Genomic DNA, 25,670 nt, shown 5'->3' on the forward strand with positions numbered 1-25,670 from the left:
GAGAAATATACAAAAAATTAGTAAGAAACAACTGAACTCCAAAGTACTAAACAGACACAGTTCACTACAAAGTTTCTGGCACACCTTTTTCAGACATCTATTAGTTTTTGTTTTAATGTGTTTGTCAATATGTGGTAAGGAAGGGGAATTATTTCAGGACAGCTTGCCACTGTTAACTAATGTGCATGAAAGCTTTAATCCCAAAGAAGACTTTTTTCAAACGATGAATAAAAACAAACCATGGTCACTATAATGCTAATATTGTAGTTGGAGGTTCCACAATATTTTTACAACCAAAACAGCAAAAGTGTTTTGGAAATGAGAAGTGCTATAGCTACTGAAGCTCACTTCTTTTCTCATAAAATCAAAACAACATAGATTGTAAAACTCACTAGTAATTTTTATACACACGTCTCAAGGAGTTCACTGAATGGAACCGATGAAAATGTCTTATTACAATAAAGAGAAAAAGCAGATAACATGGACAATATAAAATAAACAAAGAAAATGGTAATAACATATTACTTCAAAGACTATAAATATCAGAATTCAACATATTGCAACTGAATATACACATCCATATATAGACATACAGAAACATACACACACCCACACAGAAAACCAGAGTGGATCAAATTCGGATCTCACTTACATGAGTGTAAATCCAGAGTAACCCCACTGACATCAGCTTTACAGTGACTGGCTGTTATTAATATTTGGCCCTGTAGTACTATTTCCAACAATCTCCAAAATACATTCCAGGAGTAAGAAAGGAAATAAATTTCTTCAATGAGTCACTTAAAAAAAGATTTACCACCCATAATACAATCCAAACTACAAACTGCAATACAATTTACAACTAAAATTTACAGAGAGTGAAGTCTAAAGTTAAGACACTATCTTCTTATTTAGAGTCTTCAGGTAAAGTGCTGAAGCTGATGAAATTTGCCACATAAGCAGCACTTTTTAAAATCAGGTAACTTCCTCTGGAATTTTTGTAGGAGCTTAAAGGAGTTGATAAACAAGTCCCACTGAATTTCAATGGGCGTTGGACATCTAACTGCCTTAGGTTCCTTTGAAAATTCTAGCCCAAATACCTAATAATTCATTCAGGAGCCTAACTTCAGGTTCTTATTTTTTAAAATCTTAGTCTATATGACAGACAAAAAACAAAACAGTTCAGCTTACATCTTATGTTATAATGTATGGAAATGTTTTCCTGTGGCTTGGCTTTGCAGTTCAAGAATGATGTGGTCACCTCAAAACTCATTAGGGTGACCAGATGTCCCGATTTTATAGGGATAGTCCCGATTTTTGGATCTTTTTCTTATATAGGGTCCTATTAGCCCCCGCCCCCTGTCCCGATTTTTCACATTTGCTGTCTGGTCACCCTAAAACTCATGGAAATAAAGTCATGGAAACAGCATTTTCCATTCTTTAGTGTATTCCTGTTTTCTTAAACTACACACACATATGTGTCATTGCGGTGGTGTTAGACATTCTATAGTCAAGGCTGAGTCAATGTCTTCCATTTAAAGCAGTATTTAAATCTTTTTATTTAATATGGAACTTAGCATATTTAACCACCAAACCTGCAGCATTTACTCAACAGATCCAAACTTATTTTTATACAGGTAATATATTAACTTAATGTTTTTTCCCATTCCAAACATTTAAAAATATTCCCAATTGAAATGTAGCTTTGTTTGTATTACAATAACACCTAGACACTTAAATAAGGACCCCATTGTACTAGGCTGAAAACATGGTCCTGTATGAAAACATGATCCTTGCCCTGTATCTAAAATGACAAATTATATTTCACCTGCTAAACTCAGGGTTGTAAGCTCAATCCTTAAGGGGGCCATTTAGGGAATTGGGGTAAAAATCTGTCTGGGGATTGGTCCTGCTTTGAGCAGAGGGTTGGACTAGATGACCTCCTGAGGTCCTTTCCAACCTTGATATTCTATAATATAGGAGAGGCTAGAGAGGAAGTTATATTATCAAATATACACATTTCCCTTTTTTTCCTTTATGGTCAAGTGATAACCATCGCAAATTGGCTGATCTCTGATAGGCTTCCCAGCAAAGGTGAGACTCAAGGGAAGATTTAAAGGAGGGAAAAGTGCAATGTGAAAGAAGGCACAAATATGCTTGTGTCAAATATTAAAAAAATGGGCGGTGAAGGCTGAAATCACCTGGAGCAGTAGAGGCAGGAGGACTTGGCAGGAGACACAAGCACTTACAAATATTTTAGATAGATAGATATAGATAGCTAGACAGACAGACAGACAGACTTCACTGATTCTTACAGCCTGATTCTTATTTACATTAAAGCCACTTTGCAGTGTCAGAGTAGTTAAATGTCAGAGTGGTTACACTAAGTATAAAATGAGAATGAGAATCAGGCCCTTATGGTTTACAAGAAGAAAATTGAATAAGAAAGTGAAGGTGAGGGGTAGACACAAGCCAAGGCTTAAAGAGCAGGGAGGAGGGCTTAAAGGGGCTTAAAGCAGATAACAGAAAACTGGTCTTTGGAGCCAGGCTCTGGAAATTGGGGAGTGGGAGAAATAATCATACCTTCTTTGGTTAAAACTTTACATTCCAGGCTGAAAAAGCTTTTACTTTAAGCCCCCTTTGGGCCCACTCCCCAAATAAACCTGGGCTGCTCTTCAGGGCTGCTGTGTCCCTGCCCCTGACATGCTGTTCCTGCCCCCAGCCTCATCCTGGCACCCTGCTCATGTCTGTGGCATGCCCCTTACACCAGAGCTTGTAAGCAAGTCACAGAAAAGAGGCTAATGGCTGTATTGTGCAGTTCTTGTGCCAGGGGAATCCTCCTCCCATAGCTGGAACTAGCATTTTTAGAGCTCCTTTGCCGCTCTGGCCCTTGCACTTGGTGAAAGAGGCAAGACTAGGGGTCAAGATCTCACCCCAGGAATCTAAGTGATGCATGTAAAGAGTACAAACTCTGCAAGGTTTAGCTGAGACTGAATGGGCAACAGTTCTCTGTCTAGTACCACAAATGTGGTGTGGCATCCTGTGTTTCTTTGTAGCTTAAAGGCCATTTCTGCAGAGAAGTATGATTGACTGTTGTCATTGGACAACGTGGCCAGTGACAGACACCAGGTTATGCTACTCTTACTGCAAGGATTTGAGAAACCAGCTCATAAACCATCTTTACTTGGAATCCCTATAAAATTCTGTACTGACACATAACATATTTATTAATGACTAGCATGTACTATAATATAGTCTGTGAATCTGATTGTGTGACTCTTAGCCATGGAAGGCACCACTTATTTATATAAGTGTAAAGAACGTGAAGCCACTGCACATTAAAATGGATAATAATTTTACCTCTACTGGTCTTCAAAAATAATAATATATGGTGTGCCATTAAGGATAAAATTACAATTTCAGTGTCAACCCATATTTCATATGGTATATCATTATTAATTATTATTATTATTACTACTACTACTTGTCCAGAGGCACCAGTCAGGATGGGAAATTTTTTTGTGCTAGTTGCTTTACAAACATATCGAAAGACAGGATCCCTGTCCTGAAGACTTTACTATATAAGAAATTAGATTAAATTGTGTATTAAACAAAGGAAGATCTCTATTAGCTGAAAAATAAGATTCACTTTCATGAGTTTGGAGTCACCACGTAATTCAGGTGGCAAAGCAAAAAAGAAGTTACAAGAGATTAGCAATCTGTCATCCAAAAGCAAACAACAACAATAATATTCTTCTGATACTACAGTTTATTTCAAATATAACATTTCAGAATTAAGGAAAATAATTAGTTTTATGGTGCATTGTTTGTTAGCCTTTATCAAAATTTCTTCTGTTGTAAATTGTGTGTGATTGACCATTTAAAAAATGACAGACAGGTCAATCTCACTCTGAGTGAACTGAATGGAAATTAGTCTTTTGACTGCAATAATTGCATGATCAAGTCTTTAATGAAGCCTTTCATTTCAAGTTATATGCTCCAGTCCATTTCTGACATTTATTTGTTCTTTCCAGTTATTAGTGCCAGTAGGAAACGGCTGTAAGTAGTGAAATGTCAGGAGTGAATGATTACAGCAGAGGAACATTTCTAGGTAGTGTGTCAAATCCCACTCTGATTTAATAATATAGTAATACTGAAGCCTCTCATATGAATACTCATAGGATTATAGTGAGCAGGATTTGGTCTATAATATTTTTCCCTCTTACTGCAAGAAAATATCCATAGATCAAACCATATGTTGAAGCAAATAATCACAGTTGGGTTGTACTATTCACAAGTGCAATAAAAACTGTCAAGTTCATCACTACAAGAACTAAAGAGGTATTGTACATTCCTGACATTAGTAAAAAAAAATGTGCAGTGCACTTAGTATGATAGATTCAAAGTACATACAATATTGAATGTAATTACTCAGCAATTGTATTTTATGTACAATTCTTTTTCAAGAAAGCTTTACTGAACATTTTCAGTTTGTACTTTCATCCTTTTGAAACTTATTATAATTACATCATTTATTCATCTACTCTACTGGTCAGTTATCTTACAAATTATTAACCATATGTAATAAAGTATTTAAAAATATGTCAGTGTTACTGTCTCAAAAGCTGTACTATCTGCAAGTGCCAATTTAACAATATTCTATTACTTAGCATATTCTTTCTGTATTTCTGCCTCAATTGCTCAAGTCGTTTAATTATTTTGCACATTCTCCTCCACCCAAAACCATACTGAGGTCCAATCTAGGCCCAATGAAATACATACCGGTTTTGCTACATAGTTAAGTGTGGGAAAGCTTGGACCTAAGACTATGAAAATCTCAATAAAGTTTGTTTGGTTTTGGTATTCTTACAATTTAGAGTCTGATTCTACAGTCTTCACCTGGGCAAATCTCCTTAGTAAAGTACATGGGTGAGTTTGCCTGAATAAGGAATGCAGCTTTAGGTTTTTAATATGTGCCACAGTTACTATCATAATGCTGATTTCAGTTTCTGAATAACAAATTCACAGAGTCAGGCTTTCACTTTCCATTTAAAAGGCCACTCATAAGATGGCAGTCCAAAAATGTTATCTTCTCTGACCTACTTTTTCTTGAAGCACCAATGTAGAGTAATTTTGTGTATGTACAGTGGTCACCATTAAAAAAACAACCACCTTTCAACATCTACCAAATGTAGCCATTCCACAGCATCACAGGTACATTAACAGCTGGTAAATACTAAACAATCATTCTATGTTAACTAAACCAGAGGTTTATTGTCAAGCACAGGGAGGAGAACCTTCTAGCAAGAATAAAATGTTTCAAGCTTCTGAATCTAAAGATCATTATTGGATCTGAGACACATTTCAGATAAATTATGACATGGATGAAATCTGGACATTTCAGATTGGGAAAAGAATGCACAATTTTGGAGAAAAAAACAGCTAGGCCTCTAACTAGAAAATTACTGCTACAGCATTAGCGTTGAGTGTCATGCAGTACACATATCACTGACATTTGGGCAAGTTAAATTCAGATAGGAAACTAAAGAAACATTTTCAATTTTTACTAAATTTTATCTGAAATTTTATCTGTTTGCTCACCTCTTGTTATTCCTCAGTAAAAAAAAATAGAGAGAAACAGGTTTTTCTGTTAGAGTCGTCAAGATTGTATCTGGGTGGCTAGCCAGAGACACCACCCAGAGTGCCATAGCCATAGTGTTATTATTTGATGCTCGTTTGAGCAGCGCTAGTGCGTGTATGTCTACCTCAGCTGGGAATTACACCTCCAAGCCGCGGTGTAGAAGTACCCAGTTTGGTCACAGCTCTAGGACCAAACCCTATTAATCTTACTTAAGCAAATAGTTTAACTGATTCCTTGTGGGACTATTTGTACAACCTAGACAAGCAGAATTTGATCCCAAAATTATCATTATTTTGCAACTTCGAACTTGGATTTATATTAAATTCAGAATAATGTAATGTAAATTGTTATTATGAGAATGATTCTATTAACTAATGAACACAGATATTAAACAAACACCTTTTAATGACAGTATTATTTACAGTTATGGTAGAAAAAAATTCTGGAAATAACTTAGACAATAGAACTTTTAACTATAAATGGCACTCCTTGAATTTCCCATGAACTGATTTACTTCAAGTCAAATGATGTTTAATGTTTACTTATGCCTGCTTCCAAGTCAGCTGTGTTCAGATAATCGATGTTATTGTGAATGAATCAATTCTGAGAGCCTAATAAAGCAGGTCTTACTCAGGCACAGTTCCTACCCATTTTAATGGGAGTCTCAATCATCCAGCACCATCAGGACAGGGACCCTCCTTTCCAACATCATGGAAAATCCCATCCCCAAAGACAGACCAATTGCAGAGATTGATCCACCACCAGATTGATCTGGGGGGTCCTAAGGTGGTCTATTTCATTCATATGTTCATTGTAATATCCTTTGCCACAATACAAATAAATATAATTAGTGATATTACTGTAACTATAGAACAAATCTAAATTTGTAAAAGGCAGTGAAGAAAATGGAGTATACAGATTATAAGTAAACATTTCAAAAGGTAAATTGTCCTCCAATATTATAAGATGATAGCTTTCAAACTGACTAGCATGTTAACATGTCACAGTATTTTACAGCACTACAAATATATGTAGATATGTATCCGTTTTTAAAAATCCTGCTAATACATGTAATTTACTAAACTTAAGAAGCAAGTTTTTTTAGCCTTACCCAATAGGCCTTGAAACAATAATTTCAACTTGAGGTTCTGATTTGGATTCTAAAATAATGTTGTAAACTTCTTCATTTGTAGCTCCAGGCAGGGGTTTACCATTCCATTCTAGAACTTCATCCCCTTGAATTTAAAAAGAAAGATATTTTTAATCTTATTTTCCATATTTTTCACAAAAACAGCAAAACATATTTAAAGTCAATGCATCTCTAAGCTACATTCCCTAAAATCAAAAATACTATTGTGGAGATATTAGAAAGAGTTTTTAAGACACTCTCAATACTTGTTTTCAAAACATTGCTATCACCTGCAAACTGTATTTTTTATGTATTTCTTAAATAATATGGCAACCAGTATTGTACCATGGAATGAAAGTGGTGTGCTACCTTTTGAAAGTAACTTTATTAACGAGAGCTGGTACCCTGTGTATAATAATGATAGGTTGATCTCCAAAAGTGAAATTTCTGATTACCTAAGAGTTAAAAACTTACAAATCATGAGATTTTTCATTGACAGTTACATAATATGTATTTAATATGACCTTACAAAATATTTTCTAAAATAAGGTCAAATTAATTCTTGGGAAAACAATTAAATAAGTTCCCAGTTACTACCAGGGCCAATCATAAGGAGTAAACAAAAGCACTGCAACGCACACTGCATTTTGTTTTATCATCATTTTATTTAATGATGATGACTTAATATTTCTTAGCCCTGGTCTACACTACGAGTTTAGGTCGAATTTAGGGGTGTTAGATCAATTTAACCCTGCACCCGTCCACACAACTAAGCCATTTTTGTTGACTTATAAGGCTCTTAAAATAGATTTTGGTACTCCTCCCCGATGAGGGGATTAGCGCTGAAATCGACCTTGCTGGGTCGAATTTGGGGTAGTGTGGAAGCAAGTTGACGGTATTGGCCTCTGGGAGCTATCCCAGAGTGCTCCATTGTGACCGCTCTGGACAGTACTCTCAACTCCGATGCACTGGCCAAGTAGACAGGAAAAGTCCCACAAACTTTTGAATTTCATTTCCTGTTTGGCCAACGTGGCGAGCTGATCAGCACAGGTGACCATACGGTCCCAGAATCACAAAAGAGCTCCAGCATGGACTGAACGGGAGGTACTGGATCTGATCGCTGTTTGGGGGAGACGAATCCGTGCTATCAGAACCACCCGCAACAATGTTTTTGCCCCATCAGGCATTAGGAGCTCAACCCAGAATTCCAATTCGCGGCGGAGACTGCAGGAACTGTGGGATAGCTACCACAGTGCAATGCTCCGAAAGTTGACGCTAGCCTTGGTACTGTGGACGCACACTGCCGAATTAATGCGCGTAGTGGGTACACACAATCAATTGTATCTAATCAATTTCTAAAAAATTGACTTCTATTAAATACACTATGAAATTAGGTCAAGACATATCCTTAGGGTATGTCTACACTACCAGATTAGTTTGAGTTAACTTAATTCGAATTTGTGGAATCGACCTTACAAAGTCGAATTTGTGTGTCCACACTAAGGACACTAATTCGACTTTGTGAGTCCACACTAACGGGGCAAGCGTCAACATTGGAAGAGGTGCACTGTGGGAAGCTATCCCACAGTTCCCGCAGTCCCCACTGCCCATTTGAATTCTGGGATTTCCCCACAATGCATGCTGGGGGGAAAAATGTGTCGAGGGTGGTCTTGGGTAACTGTCATAATTCAACGTGCTTTCGGACGTCTCAAGGGGAGATGGAGGAGCTTACTGACTCGCTCGGATCTCAGCGAAACCAATATCCCCATTGTTATTGCAGCTTGCTGTGTGCTCCACAATCTCTGTGAGAGCAAGGGGGAGACCTTTATGGCAGGATGGGAGGTTGAGCAAATCGCCTGGCTGCTGATTATGCTCAGCCAGACAGCCGTGCAATTAGAAGAGACCAGCAAGAAGCACTGTGCATCTGGGAGGCTTTGAAAGCTAGGTTCCTCAGGGAGCAGGGTAACCTGTGACTGTTCAGTTTCTTTACAGAGAAGCTGAACCCGCCCCTGCTTCAGTTACTGTTGACTTTCTTCTGCGGTTACATACCCCATTCACCACGTTTCCCCCCTTCCAACGCACGTTTAAAAATAAAGTTAATGGAACATTGTTAATTAACAACGTTTTCTTTATTAATGAATTTGCATTAAAGGGTTGAAACAGGGATGCAGACTGTGGTGGGTAGGGTGTGCAGTGATGTTAACACCGCTTCTACACTCGAGGAATGATAGGCTCCTGCTCCTAGAGTGGTTTGCAGTGCCGGACTGGTTGTTTCAACGTAGCCTGCCATCCCTCCTTTTCGGGACTCTGTGTGCGGGGGCTATGTGACCTTGTGGCGGGGGAGGACGGTTACAGATTCCTCTGCTGCGTGGCTCTGTGGTCCGAGACAAGGACCGCTGCATAAGTTCTGTAACCGCCCTCCCATGCCACAAAGTCACGTACCCCCCACCCACACAGAACCTGGAAAACACCTCCCAGACCGACCAGGGTGCCTACTGACCGCACTGTGTGTGTGACCTGCTGTTGATCCTGCCCCCGTGTCTGTACCCTGGTAAAGGTGACTGTCCTATGCAATTAACAACCCCCTTCCCCCCACCCTTCACAGACAGTCTTCTGTAGAAAAACTTGACAGAAATAGTAATTAACAGCAAACTACTTTTAATAATCAACTACACAGTTAGGGGATGAAACTGGGATTGGGGCTTCGGTGAGCCAGGAAGGGAAGGACTTCTCAACATTTAGGGAATGAGAGCCTTCTTGTATTTGTGCACTCTGCAGGGGTGCAGTGACAGTTTTCATGGCCCCTGTTGCCCCTCCTTCTTGTTACTTTGGGTGAGGGGGGTTTGGGACTTTGTGGCGGGGGAAGGCGGTCCTGCAGAACATCCACAAGGCACCGGAGCATGTCAAATTTTCCCTGAGCATTTCCTGTGTGGCTGGTCAGAACATCCAAGCTCGGACTGCTGTCCAGAGCATCAACAGAGTGGTGCACTGTGGGATAGCTCCCGGAGCTACTAAGGTCGATTTCCGTCCACACATAGCCTAATTCGACATAGCCATGTCGAATTTAGCGCTACTCCCCTCGTCGGGGAGTAGCACAGAATTCGAACTAAAGAGCTCTCTAGGTCGAACTAATTAGCTGCCTGGTGTGGACGGGTGCACGGTTAAGTCGAATTAACGCTGCTAAATTCGACAAACTCCTAGTGTAGACCAGGCCTTAGACTCAGTCCTGTACCAATGACTCAGGTATGGTGTTGGGCTTTAACTGTGCTGCTGGAGGTCTTTGGATAAGATCTAAAGCAAGGCCTGAAAAACTGAGTTTGTTAAAAATCTAAAGGAATTCTTCATAAGACTAAAGTCCATCCTAGTCAAACTTGATTTCAGATAGTTACATTCTGCCTTCCACAATTCTATGTTCTGTTCAACAATTGCTATTCTTTCACCTCAGAGGAATCTGCAATTCAAGAGTAGACATAAAGATCCCTGTACAGAGTTTGTATATGTTTGTAAAGCACTTTGGGATCCTTTAGGATGTGAGATGTTATAGTACATTAATGTAGGAGTATTATCATTCAGTGTTGCTGAAGTTAGTTTTCCTCTTTGAAGTGGCGGGAAATAAACTGGGTTATTTAGCTAAAACTAACTAGCAGCCTATTTAGTAGAGCCAACCTTAATTTTGGTATTTCCTAACTTTTGAATATTTGACTTTACAACCTTAATAATGTTGTTTTAATATAGATTGTGTGTATAATTTCCTAGATTTTTTTTTAAAGAAAACTGGAAAAAAATTAGCATGTGGCATCATATTGACATTTGTATGTTCAGTAGCATGGCTGAACCCTTTAGATCAGTGGTTCTCAACTGATGACACATAGTGGGCTGCATATGCAGCCCAGAATGTATTATCTGGGCCACAGGGGCTGGGTGGCAGGGCAGCGGCAGCCCTGACCCCGACCCTCGCTATGTGGGGTGGACAGCTGCCCACCCTGGACACCGGGGCCAGAAGGCTACCCCGGACACTGGTCCCCGACATGCAGCTGCCCTGACCCTGGACCCACTGGGGCCAGGTGGCTGCCCTGGACCCCTGTCACGCGGCTGCCCAGCAGCCCCAGCCCCCACTACACAGGGCAGGCTAGCTGGCTCAGACCTTTAGCTTGTGGGGCCTGGCGGCAGCCCCGACCCCCACCAGGTGGGGTGGGCCAGCAGCCCCAGAGCTTGTGGGGCTGGACAGCTGCACCGGATCCCAGAGCTTGCAGGGCTGGCCAGGAACCCCAGATCCCCAACCCTGTGGGGCTCGATGGCAGCCCTGACCCCTCACTGCCCCAGACCCTGACCCCCACCCCTGTGGGGCCACTGGCAACCCCTGACCCGATGGGACCCATTGGCAGCTCCCACCCCAAACTCCTGCCACACTGGGCATGCCGGCATCTCTGACCCCACCGCACCGGGCAGTGGGGCAGCCCAGACACCCCTGAGCTGGGCAGCTGGGAATCCAGGATCTCAGGCACGGCCTTTCAGCTCTGTGCTAATTGGGCCACATGTGGCCCATGGGCGGAGAACCGCTGCTTTAGATCCACTGCACAGACATCTGTCCATTAAGCTAATGGAGTAACTGATAACAGTAATAGGTTGTCATCCTCAGTGTGGACCAGGACTGTGACACACTGTCACTGGTTTTCACAGATATTTGCTGACAGAAAAGGAGTAGTGAGATTCAAGAGTTTTTGGTTCCATTCCAGGCTTTGGAGAGCACAGACTTACCTGGCCAGTTCCCACCAAGTTTGAATCCTTCTGCCTTGTCCCTTCCAACCTGTCCCTCTCCCAATCTCATTTTCCTCACCTAGACAGTCCCTGTCTCATGCTTCTCATCCCAGTCCCTTTATCTAGCAAGTCCTAGTCTCACTCTTCCTGACTCTCCACTTACAGTCGCAGTCTCCTTGACAGTACCAACCGCCTGCAGCTACTTCTCACCAGGTTCCTCACTCAGCCAGTCCTCCATTCACCCCTCCTGGCTCTTCATCTAACCTGTCTCACACCCAACTCGGCCTTTAATCCCCTCCCATCTGTCCTCACTATCTCCCAGGCTCTCTCCTCATCCAATTGCAGTGTCTGCCTATTCCCTTCCAGCTGCTTGTCCCAGTCTCTTTGCCTAGACACTCCTAGTTCTTCCCCAGCATTGTCTCTTTGCCTAGACACTCCTAGTTCTTCCCCAGCATTGTCAGATCCGTCAGATCCGTCTCCTCTCCCACTCAGTCTCTTACCAAGTCAGTCCAGCTCCCAGTCTCAGTTTCATTGCCAGCCAGTCCCAGTCATCACTTTCCCCCTTAATTTCCAATCCCAGTTTCCCTCTTACCTTTTGCCAGCTCAGAATTAAATCTAGGTACAGTTCATTTTCAAGGCATTGCACTTTTTACTGTTTTTGTTCAATTGTTTTTGTTTGGAGTATTACTTACAAACAATTTTCATGATAAAATGATTTTATTTGAGAAAATCTTTTCACTTTTTTCCTAAAACCATTCACTCTTTATTTTATTAATATTATGGGCAAAACTCAATGTTGATCCTTAGCAGCTAACAATTACTGTATAGAATTTGCACATATATGTAAGCAAAACATAATTATGTAGCGATACAGTAGTCATGTTATTAAAACTGCCCACATAAACATGAAACACATTTTTCATTATTTACAATATTTTTATACGAAAATTATCCACATAACATTAACAATTTCATTTTAGAAAGTCACAACAACAACATAAATTTGTCTGAAAATAGTTGATTTCATTACCTGCTCTTAGATGTCCCACCACATCAGCTAGACTACCCTTCTTTACTTTGGTAATGAAGGCACCAAGTCGTCCTAAATCTGTCATTTTTCCTCCAACAACCTGGATAATCATAAATGTATGAGTTTTCAAACCACAAACAGGGCAACATATTAAGGAATATTAAGTTTAGCTTGTATGGTTTATTTAATCGCATTAACATTATATTTAAAACTAGGGCCTCAGTCATTCATAATTAACTGTGTTGTTATTATCAGTGGTATTTGTATATGGACTTCACGCTAAGAAGAGTGTCGTATAAAAAAGAATTGTGTCATATAGAGAGTGAAGAGGACTTGAAATTCCCTTTTACTTGCCTTTGTAAAACACTAGTTTAATTAGTCTAATTCAGAATATATAGCATAGCATTTCAAATATCAGAAATGATCAGTTGTGGGGTTTTTGAGACAATAATCAAGAAAACATGTTTTGTTCAAATCTATGGTTAACTGTTTGGGATGTGCAGAAACAGCAGATTGTAAGCATGGAAATTCCTTACACAGCAGTCACTACAAAAGTGCTAAAAAACTTTTACAATAATGTAAATGTTGAAACTCTCAACTAAAAATGTATTGTGTGCAGTATTAGGGAATACATAAGAACAGTACATCTAAATACAACACATGGAACAATATGATTACCAGCTAACAACAGACACTAACATCTTCATCAGAACACAAAGATTCAATGAAAGAGTAAGTAAGGCAGAGGCACCAGACTTCTCCCATCCTCTGTCCAACAGAGATGAGAGTGTCCTCCAAATAAGGATGCACAGGACATTGATGGAGAAAGTGACATGAGTCTCTTCAAAGGGACTCAGGCAAGAAAGAGTGCTAAAACCTCTTTCCTCTCAGCTACAGAAATTGCTGATTGTCTTATTAATGACACTCCAGTTAATAAACAACATCAATACAAAAAACAAAGACATATTGACATTTTTACAGTATGTGAATATGTGTAGCAATAAAACAGATTGTTTTTTTCTACAGTGGTCACTGTCAATTCAGACATATTACCCAGGGCTGAGAGTCTCTATTTGGAATTTTTAAAATGCTGTCAAAATACAAAAAATTGTAATGATACAACTTACACCACTTGCTCACAGTAAAAAAAAAAATCTACATGAAGTACAGGCCTAAAGATTTTTTTAAATCAATACAAAACCAATATTTTGATCATGCTGGTTTTACATGTCCTTCCTGAATGGCTAAGTAGTCCTAATGAATCTGTCCAGCCAGTGGTCTTCTCAGAAATATTCTGCATAGAGTTTTATAATGAAATGCACTATAATGTTCATTACCCAGTGTAGCAGCCATTGATAAAGTTTTATTTATTCACATTGCCACAGTGGTGGCTGATCTTAATTTTAGTACACTGACTTATACAATTGAATCTCAGGCAGTCTCCCCTAGCTTTAAGGATACAACAGGACACTCCGCTAAGCCCACCGGTGAATCAATAATCTGTAATATGGCACATAACAAATCAAGGTAAGACACAAGAAAGGAAGAGTGGAGGTTCCCTAAAAGTCTTAATTCTGGGGCCCAGGGTGAAACTGGCAAAAAAGTCAAAACTCACCAGTTTTGCTACAGATGCAAAAATATTAAGATAATTATATTAAACAGCAGCACTGCTAGGTTTTGAAGAGCAGTTATTTATTTAAGATGACCTATCCAAAACTATGCACATGCACTGTTATACACTGTGGCCATTTGTGTTTCTTCCTGGAAGTGCAGATTTTAAACACTGATTTTGTGAATATTAGTGTCTAGATGACACTCATGAATGTGGAACGTGAGATGAAGATTACACGATTGAAATGCATGAAGTAAAATCGGTAAATCCATGAATGCATTAGGATGTACTGTGTATGCTTGGAGAACAGGCAGATAAATAGACTGTGTTCTACCTCATGGCCTTCTAATCAAAACAGTTCTGTTCTTTTGCCGGGGTAAAAAAGGGATCAAAGAAGGTTTCCCCTGATAATATTTCACTTTAATTTTTCAAGGCTTAACAAAGTCCTCCTGAGTTAGGGTGCATTTCCATCCATCTTGCTCAATTTTGGTTTAAAAAAACAAAACAAAAAAACACCGGAGGCTAAATCTTGAGCTTTGTTCAACACCTGCAACCTCAGGGTACTTGATGGTCCTAAGCATTTTTGAGGAGGCACTCAGTATCTGGTAGGGTCAGGATCTAAATTATAGAATTTCATACCATGTTTTATCTATCTATCTAGTGTGCGTGTTTCTTCTGTGTTTTATTTTTGTGTGTTTTACAGAGAGACAGAGAAGGTGTTCTTATATCTGGGTTATACACACACACACACATATACACACACACACGTCATTATTCATGACAGATTAAATGGACACAATCAGCTGCAGCTACTGTATGTTACATGGTAAAAGGCTGCACCGTCAATGGGGTCCTAGTACGCATAAGGGAGTGGAGGGCAATATTTGATATATTTGCATCAGTTCAGGATGCTGTCCAATACACAGGGGAAAAAGGTATGTTCCACTCTTTTTTAACATAACTATGTAAAATTGGTCTCAAATGGAAGTATAATTAAGAGATTTTCTGGATATCTATGATATGCTATAAACTGTTGTCTATTAGGCTAATGGAAATTTCATTCATTTACAGCATAACCTTTGTAATACTTACTTTTAGCCCCAGTAATGCACCTGACTCTTTTGGCATGGTAGTTCTCTTGTTAAGAATAACACGTCCAATTAAGCGATCTCCCTCTTTAGATGGTTGCCACGTTACAGGATGCTATTAGAAAATATCAGTGGAAGCAAAAAAGTGGAAGCAAAAAAGTGGAAATCTCTTCCTATTTTACACACACAAATGGAATCAGCTAAATTATGTCACAGTAGAGATAAATCCAATTAATCTTTGACTGCATAATGTCTGACAAAATTCTGTTATAATACTATAGTTAAGGCCCTATCAAATTCATGGCCACGAAAAACGCATCACGAACTGTGAAATCTGGTCTCCCGCCATGAAATCTGATCTTTTGTGTGCTTTTACCCTATGCTACAGATTTCACAGGGGGAGACCAGTGTTTCTCAAACTGGAGGTCCTGACCTAAAAGGGAGTTGCAGGGGGGTCACAAGGTTATTTAAGGGGGGGGTTATGGTATTGCCACCCTTATTTCTGCACTCCCTTCAGAGCTGGATGGCCGGAGAGCAACAGCTGTTGACCGGGCGCCCAGCTCTGAAGACAGCACCCAGCCTGCAGTGCATAAATAAAGGTGACAATACCATACCATGCCATCCTTACATCTGAGCTGCTGCTGGTGGTGGCTCTGCCTTCAGAGCTGGGATCTCAGCCTGCAGCCGCTAATCTCCAGCTGCCCAGCTCTGAAGGCAGTGCTGCTGTCAGCAGCAGTGCAGAAGTAAGGGTAGTAGTACCAACAGTCCCACTCCAACAGACCTTCCTCCCGTCCCCCCATCCTCCACCCCGACAACTCCTCTTTGGGTCAGGACCCCTACAATTACAACACTGTGAAATTTCAGATTTAAATAGCTGAAATAATGAAATTTACTATTTTAAAAATCCTATGACCATGAAATTGACCAAAATGGACTGTGAATTTGGTAGGGCCCTAACTAGAATTCTTGACTCCTGCTTCATTAAATATTTACAATTATCCTTCCTCATTGTAAAATTATCTCAACACCCAAAATGTGCAAGTGCAGTTATAAAATGAATTTGAAGCTTAATGCATTTAAGATGCATTTCAACTTGTAAAAATAAATGCATTACTTTGTATTCCATTATCTTGAAAATTCCTTTTAAAAAATAACAGTCCTGTAGAATAATATTTATGTTATTCGGCTGTTTCATATATGTTCATTATATAGTAAAAGTCTGATGATCCTTTTCCCATTGGAGTCCAGGGCAAAAATTCTGCTGACATCATTGGTGTCAAACTGATAGCCTAATGGATTGAAATACAATCCCTTATTTGAAAAAAATCTCTATTTCAGATTAAATAGTCAAAGTTATTTTTCTAATATAGATTCAGATAGAAAATATCTTGCTTATTTTGATTTTCATGATCTAGAAACATTTTTTCACATTTTTAGAACAAAGTTCTAGTATCAATGAACATCTTACAAGACTGAAATTCATAATTTAATAGATTCTAAGACTAGAAGGCACCACTGTGATGCAAATGAAATAATTAACAAATATCTTAATTTATTTCATACCTATAAACCTACATTGCCTATATCTTACCGAACTAATAGGGGATGTCTCTCTACTGTGCCACGTGGCAGGATCCAGCCAGTAATAATCCAAGTCACCTGGAAGAATATGAATGGAAAGAAATGTGTAATCTCTTATAGAGAGAGATGTGTGTGAATGCATCATCTGCATGCATGAATTTTAATGTACAATAATTCTATGAAGCAAATGCATAAATTATACCATGATTTGAATGATCTTAAATGTTTTAATTTAGGGACAACAATATATACTAACACTTCAAAAATAAAAATGTGTCACAGTACAAAGACCTTCAATTTCTCAGTAGTTCACTGAATATCTGCTGTGTGCCCCAACTTGACTTTCTGTGCTGCTGAATCCCACCTTCCAGTGATAAATGCCCCCTTTCATCCTTACTGTGAACAATACATAGTGCCAGTCCTTTCAAGAGCTAATTATGATTCTAGAGGAAGCTGATACTAAAAAGAGACATTTGGTTACAGCTGACCCAGAGGAGGGGCCAACAGCAAACCACAAGAAGAAACTATGAAGTGGTGCCTGCGCACAATGATGATGAGTACTCTAGAGATTCACAGTTCAGGAAACACACAGAGGGAGCCAGCCATAAAGGAATGCAACACAGGCTACCAAACTAAGTAGCAGTACAGGCACAGGAAATAGTGCCAACAGATTTAATTCAAGGTTGTGGTTTTTATTTTTGTTCAGGACAGACAGAGGTGACATGCATTATGTGTAGAGAGAAGAGACTACTGATAATGCATGCTGGAGCAATCATGAATCAATTGGGTATTGTAGGGGAAACTCAGTGAATGTGTTCGGGAGGACTTGGGAGCAAGTGCAGATTGGGACCACAGAACCAGTGTTATGAGGGACTTTGAGTGAGGGGGAGAGCATGCTGTATGCACTGGGGATGAAGTGATAAAGGATGTCTAAACTCACAGGGGGCTGTGTAATGGGGAGGGCTGGAGAACAAATGACTTGGCAGTGTATTTTGACCAACCAAATATGGAATGTAACTTTACGATGAGAGGGATGGTTGGGAAGGACTTGGGAGAATGAGACAGGATGGAATGGAACAAATGGGAAGGGAGAGCCTGATGCAATGAGAACAGAGACTGATATGTTGTTTTTTTGTTTTTTCAACCTTTTTGTTTTTTGCAAAAGATCATTTCTCTTTTTAAAAACACAATATTTATATGCCCCATGTACTCTATTACCTTTCAGACCTTTGCATTAATATTACCCTTTGTGACAATATAGAGTATTACCAAAAGCAATAGTTGAACATGAAAAGGGCAACTTATTCTAAACCCTTTTTGAGATGCTAGTTGTATTTATATCTTGGCCCCAAAGTGGACAATTTTTTAAGTTTAAATAAAACTGATGATGTAAAGGAACAAATTAAAACTAGCCATTTTGATCATTTACCATGCAAATAGCTAAAAGAAAACTGAACTATGTATGCTAAATTCAGCCCTGGAAGTAATTGGAGTTATCCCACCAAACAATTCATCTTTTACCAAGGGCTGAATTTGGACCTTTACTTTCGTATTTGGCACCTGGTCTCCTCTCAGTTTGGTGGTGATTCTTTGCTGTTTGGAAAAAAACAGCTCATTAAAGAAAGTTTAACATTGCCTGCCTTCAAACATATATGTACATTATTTTCCTTATGTTTTTAAATGATGACAATTCATGCCCCACAGTCTGTACTGGAAGAGGGTATATTGTGGAGAAAATCTGCACATACGTGTCTCGTGATATGCTTAGGCACGCCTTGGTGATTATTAAAAACCCTGTGGTGAAATCCTGGCCTCACTCACGTCAATGGCAAAACTCCCACTGACTTCAATGGGTCAGGATTTCACGTCTAATATGTATTTTACTTCTGAAAATCCCAATTTACTTTTTAGACACACTTTATACATAGTGCCTGGGTGCTTTTTATTAACTTTTAGCAAGTATAACTATACAAGTGAAGAACACTTTTAGATCATTACTGTTACAGATACATAGAAATAAACATCCAAACAAAATGGGATATCAGTGACTAAAACCAAACCAAAAACTAAATATAATGTTAACAGTAACTTTTCTTACCAACAATAACAAAAAGAACCTTTATATTTTTATCTTCACATCTCAATGTGGCTTGTGTCATGTTTTATATACTGCATATCCCTATCACTAGGAGTTGGGATTTCTCAAAACAATGTGTTCATTCAAATTGCTTTAACCGAAGGAGCGATAAACCAGCCCAATACCAAGGGGTTACAAATAGCTAGTTACGAAGTAATTTCATGGTAGGTAATACAATCTCAAATTTGTGTCTGAGTGTCCTTTTAGTGTACATAACAAATGTTAAAAACTTTGTATAATGTAGTAAATTTCTAACAAGTGTTAGCCAAAGTATCAGACTATTGAAAAACGGAACCTGCTGGACCACAAATTCCAATTCCTTCCTCACTTCAAATGATAGGGGTCCCCATGTCAGCACAGTGTGTTTTATATATAGTTGGATTTCCAGTAAATTCCACACCTCAGAGTCCTCAAATGTCTATATACTGTATTTTTCCTGTTTTTCTCTGTCTATGGATTTCATTCTCTTACAGGTGTTTAGATGCCAATTATGTGGACTAAAGGAGGCAGGGGTCCTATGGAAAAAATTGGATGTGATCATGTAATATGCACAAGGGGGCTGAACAGAGGTTGTACCTCCACTGCTATCCCCCTTGGTTCCTGCCTGCGCCCACACTCCTGTCCCTGTCCCTCTGCTCTTATCCTTCCTGCCCTGTCCCTCCCATCCCCAAGCTTCTGCTCATGTCTTCCTTCCTCTCCCCAATCTCCCCTTCCTCCTGCCCTGACCACGACCTGGCCTCATCTGCTCCTTCCCTCTCTCCTGTTCACCCTTCCTGTGCTCTTGTCCCTCTCCTGTAATGTTGTTTCTATCTCTCCACCCCAGTTTTCTGCCCCCTTTGCTCCTGGTGTTGCTCCTCCCTCTTGTCCTGCTCTTAAGCCCCCTAGGCATCAAATCCCTTCCCTTCCTGCTCCCCCAAACTCCTGCCTTTGTCCCCAACCCTCTTCTGTTTCTCACCTTCTGCATTTCAGTCAGGCTGTATCCTCCTCCTCTACCCTGCACGGGCATGAACATGGAGAGCACTGCTTGGGCACAAGCAGGGGAACATTTCCCATGTTCAAAGTTCTGGTGCCCACTGCCACAGCAGCTTCTGGCAGCTGGGAAGAGGAGCAATTGCAGGGAAAGTCCTGTCCCAACCTGCAGGGACTAGGCAGAACATGCCCAGAACAGATGGAATCTTTGGAGAATTTAGCTACTGAATTCAAACAAGTCTCAACTCAGCATGTGCAAACTCCAATTTTTTTTAGAGGCTTATAATTTGGCCAAATTCTAGCAAGTTTTCACAGGGCAGATAAAAGGCCTGACATCAGAGTCACCTCCTGTTGTTAAGCCACTGGCCCGTAAAGCATGGAGGTGCTAAAGCTTCTCAACAAAACCATTGGAACATTTTTTTAATATGGGCAAAGCAATATATTTTTACCAAACCTCATTCCTGAAAATACCTGAACTATTTTAATTAAAAATCCTGCTCCCTCTGTGCCTCCCCCCCAAAAAATTAAAATAAATCAGCCTGAGTCAGACACCTGGAATGGAAAATTTCAGTGAACAGCTTATATTTTGGAAAGTCATAAGTCACTGAAAACATCTTATAAAGTGTTCAGCAAGCTAAACTACAACATGGCACCTATGCCATCTATAAGAATAGAATAGAGCAGAATAGAATACAAGTAGTATTATGATTATAATTATATAATTATGACTAATTATAAATAATACCAGCAACAGGACTTCCACCATATAAGAGATAGGAAATTATCAAGTAAGAAATTTACCTTCTCTTAGCTGCATCTCCCACAATTTTGATACATATGGGTTATTTAGGGTGACCAGACAGCCAGAGTGAAAAATCGGGACAGAGGGTGGAGGGTAATAGGCAGGGGCGGCTCCAGGCACCAGCACACCAAGCGCGTGCTTGGGGCGGCAAGCCACTGGGGACGCTCTGCCAGTTGCCGCGAGGGCGGCAGGCAGGCTGCCTTCGGCGGCTTGCCTGTGGAGGGTCCGCTGGTCCCGCGGCTTCCTGCCTGCCTGCCATGCTTGGGGCGGCAAAATGCCTAGAGCTGCCCCTGGTAATAGGAGCCTATATAAGAAAAAGGCCCAAAAATCGGGACTGTCCCTATAAAATCAGGACATCTGGTCAGCCTATGGCTATTACCCTCCTGTCTGCAATTTCCAGAGGCAGTTCAAAGGCTGTAGCTCAGCCTGTGCTAACCGTGCCCTTTTCTCTGGCCTGCTGACAGATGATTCATTCCATAGCTGTGTAAAAACTCATAGAATGTGATTAGTAAGAATAATTTAAATGCCAACCAATAAACTATGTACTGTTGGCTACAGCCTACTAGCACAACTATCAAAATTAAACACTGTCCCTTGGTTAGGAAGAAAACCAGAGAGGATAGAATTGTGGGAGACACTGTAAGCAGAAAGGAAATTATTGGGTAAGGAATTTACCATTCTGCAGCTCAGTGTCTCCTACAAATGTGATACATATGGGAAGTAGCAAGCAGTGAACAGCAGTAGGTAGGGAGAATTAAACACAGAATCAAATAGGGAAGACCTTGCTAAATTAATTGCCCAAAATTGTAAAGCTACTACTGGACCACTGCCTGAAGCTTCCTGCCAAAGAAGGCCTCTGCAGAGAACAGAAAGTCCATGTCCCAGTGCCTAATAAAGGTGTTAACTAATGACCACCTTGCTGTCCTGCAGATCTCTGCAGTGGAAGCACAAGCTCCTTCTGCCCACAAAGTCAACATAAATATTGCTGAGTGTGCTTTGGTGCCATCTGGACAGGAGGAACTGATTCCTCATATGTTTCTCAGATACAAAGCTTGATCCATGTAGCTAGTATAGCCTGGATATCCTGAGTCCTGGGCACTTCAGATGAAAGTAGACTAACAAGGACCTCAATCTTGTTGATTTGGTGTGCTTGCTATAGATCATTAGCGTTCTTCAAACATCTAAAGTGTGCCACAGCTTTACTGCTAAATGTGGCGGGTTTGGACATAATGAAGGGAGGCATGGAAAGATGAATTAACCCTAGGTAAGAAAAATTCTGGAATTCTTAGCATCATCTTGTCATTATGGATCACACCATGAGGTTCCTGCATGGGTACAGTTGCCAGTTCAGAAACTTGTCTAGCAGACATAATGGCAACCAGAAAACAGGTTTTGATGGATAGGTACAATGGAGATATTGATATTATTGCTTCAAAAGGGAGTGTGAACATAAGAACGTAAGAACGGCCATAGTGGGTCAGACCCATGGTCCATCTAGCCCAGTATCCTGTTTTCCAATAGTAGCCAATGCCAAGTGCTTCAGAGGGAATGAACAGAACAGGTAATCACCAAGAGATCCATCCACTGTCGCCCATTCCCAGCTTCTGGCAAACAGAGGCTAGAGACACTTCACAGCATGGTTTTGCATCCCTGCCCATCCTGGCTAAGTGTGGGGCTTCTCATGTGAATTACCTTTGTGGAGGAAGTCAAAGAGCTCTTCTTGGTGTTTATCACAAATCTGTGTGCTTGAAGCAGATCCAGTGTCTGCATTGTGGCTCTACGTGCTGCTGCTTTGGTCAGGGTAATGATCAAGATGTCGTCTAGGAAGGGATACAGGTGAGTGCTCTGAGACCTGAGTCTGGCTATTATTACCACCAGCATCTTAGTAAAAACTCTAGGGGCTGACAAAATGGGAGCATATGATACTGGTAGTGGGCTGTGTTGTATGCAAGTCTCAGCAGTGTGTGCTGTCATGGTCATGTGAGAACGTAGAGATGTGCATCTGCTAGATCCACAGAAGCAAAAAAGACATAGATATTACTGTTGAAGCTAGGGTATCCATACAGAATCTCATCTTCTTCAACCATTTGTTGAGCTGCTTGAAATCCAAGATGGCTTTGACCCTCCATATGCTTCTGGACAATGACAAAAAATGGAGGACTTTTTATTGCTTTATATTGCTCCTATTTCCAGGAGATGTGAGATTTCATTTAACATCAGCTCACATTTTACGGAGTTGCTTGGGATGGGGGATTGGATGAGGTTGGGAACTTAGTTTAAGGGAGTATCCACAACTCACTTCTCTTTTACCCATTTGTCTGTGGTCATTTGAGAGCATTCGCCTGAGAAGTGGAAAATTCTGTCTCCTAGATTCAGGTCTGGGTCGAGTCACATTAATTTATTGTCATGGTGGGCTGTCAGAGGCAATGGATCCCCCTTGGGATTTTCCAACTGATCCCCAGTTCCATGATTTTCCCGATATACCTGTTCTTTTCCTCCATTATCTTTGTTAGGATAGATGAAGGGAGCTTTTTTTGTCTGTTGCTAGGTTTGTTGTTCCTCCTTAGAGCACTGAGTTGGAAAAGGAGGGACTATTTAAGTTTGGCAGGGCTTTCTGTGACTATTTTGTCTAGTTTTTCCCCAAAGAAATGAAAACCTGTGAATTCAAATGAGCACTGAATTTGCTTGGAGTGAGTGTCAACCTTTCAGGCACAAAGTCAGGTATGGTGTCTGGCTGCTGACATACATTCCGAGGCCCCAGCTTAAAAATCTCTTGGCATCTATTGAGGTATCTGTCACAACGACAGTTGGTAGGGAAATTTTCTTAAGTGCAGACTGCAAGTCAGGATGGCTCTTGTAAGGAATGTTGCTGCCAGAGATGCTCTAAAAGTAGCCAGCAAAAGCTCAAAGTCCCTTTTAAGGGTAGCTTCCACCTTTCTATCAGTTGGCTCTTTGGGGAAAAAAATTCCCTTCGACTGGATTACCATATCTTCTGCTAGAGATGCCATTGCAGCATCAACTTTTGGGGTATCTGTAATGGCATTTTTTGGCTCTTGCAATGTCTAAGTGCATGGCTACTTATACATTTACCCATATCAGGGGTTTCCTGTTCCTCTCTGCTCACACGCTGGAAGGATGGGTGCAGTGGGATTGCTGTCTCAGGTGAGGATTTAGAAGGCAGGTATTTCCCTTTACATGTATCCTCTAGTGCCTGCTCAGGTTAGATCTAGATTGTTGATGCATCCTTTTTGCATATGGTTTCAAACATTTCAGAGGAAAAAAATCCTGTGTTGCATTTTTCCATCTCCTGCTCAGAGCCTGAATCTGAGAGTTCCCCTTCGTCAGGGGAGGTGGAGGTGTCTGAACCAGAGAACAAATAATTCTTAGGTTTTTTATACTTTTTATTTTTCTTTCAGGTTTTTTTTTTAAGCCTTTCTGGCTGTGGCAGGGCATTTTTTGTAGGGCTTGCTTTATGCAGTGCCTTGAACCCTCTGAATATGTCTTCCTCCATGTCCTCCCCATAGGGTCCCACTCACCCTGCCCTGGGATGGGGTTTCATTGCCGGAATACCCTAATTTGAGCTGAGAACAAGGGGAGGCGAGTAAGAGTCCTCCTTCTCTCCCCGGGTAACTTAGGATCCATTTTAGGACTTGGGGGTAGGATGGGATCTGAAGCCCCTCAAAAGGTTTTTTTTTCCCAGTCCTGTTCTGCCCTAGGACTTACCCCTGTGGCAGAAGTCCTTGTCCTTAATCTCTCTCTCTGCTCTGCTTCTCCAGATCAGGATTTTCTGTATTGGAGTCGCGGCTTCTTGGGGGTGGGGGGGACCCAACATGCCCGTCCAATTCAGAGCCTCATGTCCTAGCAATGCAAGGGTTGGCTGGCTGAGAGCAGGCAGGGCACAATTCATCCTCCAAATAATCTGTGAAGGCTGCCCCACAAAGAGAACACCGCTTCGATTTACCTCGGTGTTTGCGCAACAGTTCTGCCATGCCTGAGCAAGCCAGAGTTTGGCTGGGCGGGACCCTCACTGCTCCACAGCTGATCCAGGAGAGGGAGAAGAAAGAAATGTCTGCTTGCTACTGCCCCCCCAAAAATGATAAAATAATACGCTGGCAAAAAAAAAAAAGGTCACATGCAAAGTGACTGTTTGACTGCTGCTATATAGCAGAAGATAGGGAGCAGGCTGGAGCAAGGAGCATGCTATCATGGCTGTGATATAGCTTTGAACTACCAATGGAAACTGCAGACAGGAGGGGAATAGCTCATACATATCAGAATTGTGGGAGACACTGAGCTGCAGAATTTATTAAGTGATTTTTCTCAACATCCAGGCTAAATTATCTTACACATAATTTCTTATTTTAACTCATAATTACAGTGTCTTGGTATACTCCAAACAAATCCATCCTTTTGCTATAATTGCCATTCTTCAAATATTTCTGTTTTTTTCCAGATAATTTCTTAGTCTTTTTACCAAAGCTATACATATCTAGTTCTTTTAACCTTCCCTTGTAGGACAGACAAAGGCCTGCCTTAATCACGGATTTTGTGCCAATATAACTATTTTAGGGATGTGGTTTTTTGTTGTTTTTTTTTAACTGAAATAGTTATATCACTAAAAACCATACTGTGGATGTGACTATAGCAGTATAAAAGAGCCTACACTAGCAAAGATTGTTCTCCTTCCCATACAGGAAGGAGAATAAGTTATACTAGTATAAGGACTTTTATAAAAGTATATCTATATATAACACACACACACTCGTATAATTAAGAGGGCCGGATATAGGGCGATTCCTCCAATTCCTGGGAATTGGGCCCCATAGCATTGGGAAGAGGGGCCCCACACCCGCCGCCAAAGTGCCGCCAGAAACAGTGGCAACTGATTCAGCTGCTGCCGAATTGCCGCTGCTATCTTCGGCGGCA

At 40.6% G+C, this 25,670-nt stretch overlaps 1 protein-coding gene across 1 annotated transcript in view; it reads right to left on the bottom strand.

Moving 5' to 3' along the window:
• The window catches only part of RIMS1 (regulating synaptic membrane exocytosis 1), a 497,623-nt gene that overhangs the window by 185,790 nt on the left and 286,163 nt on the right, over positions 1–25,670 (bottom strand). Inside the window, exons 6-9 of the mRNA XM_039530107.1 lie at positions 16,847–16,914; positions 15,260–15,370; positions 12,556–12,655; positions 6,750–6,873 (exon numbers count right to left, since the gene is read on the bottom strand). Coding sequence (XP_039386041.1) covers positions 6,750–6,873; positions 12,556–12,655; positions 15,260–15,370; positions 16,847–16,914 — 403 coding nt within the window. The remainder of the gene's footprint in view (positions 1–6,749; positions 6,874–12,555; positions 12,656–15,259; positions 15,371–16,846; positions 16,915–25,670) is intronic.

The sequence above is a fragment of the Mauremys reevesii genome, linkage group 3 (genome assembly GCF_016161935.1).
Source record: "Mauremys reevesii isolate NIE-2019 linkage group 3, ASM1616193v1, whole genome shotgun sequence".
In the NCBI taxonomy this organism is placed as follows: Eukaryota; Metazoa; Chordata; order Testudines; family Geoemydidae; genus Mauremys; species Mauremys reevesii.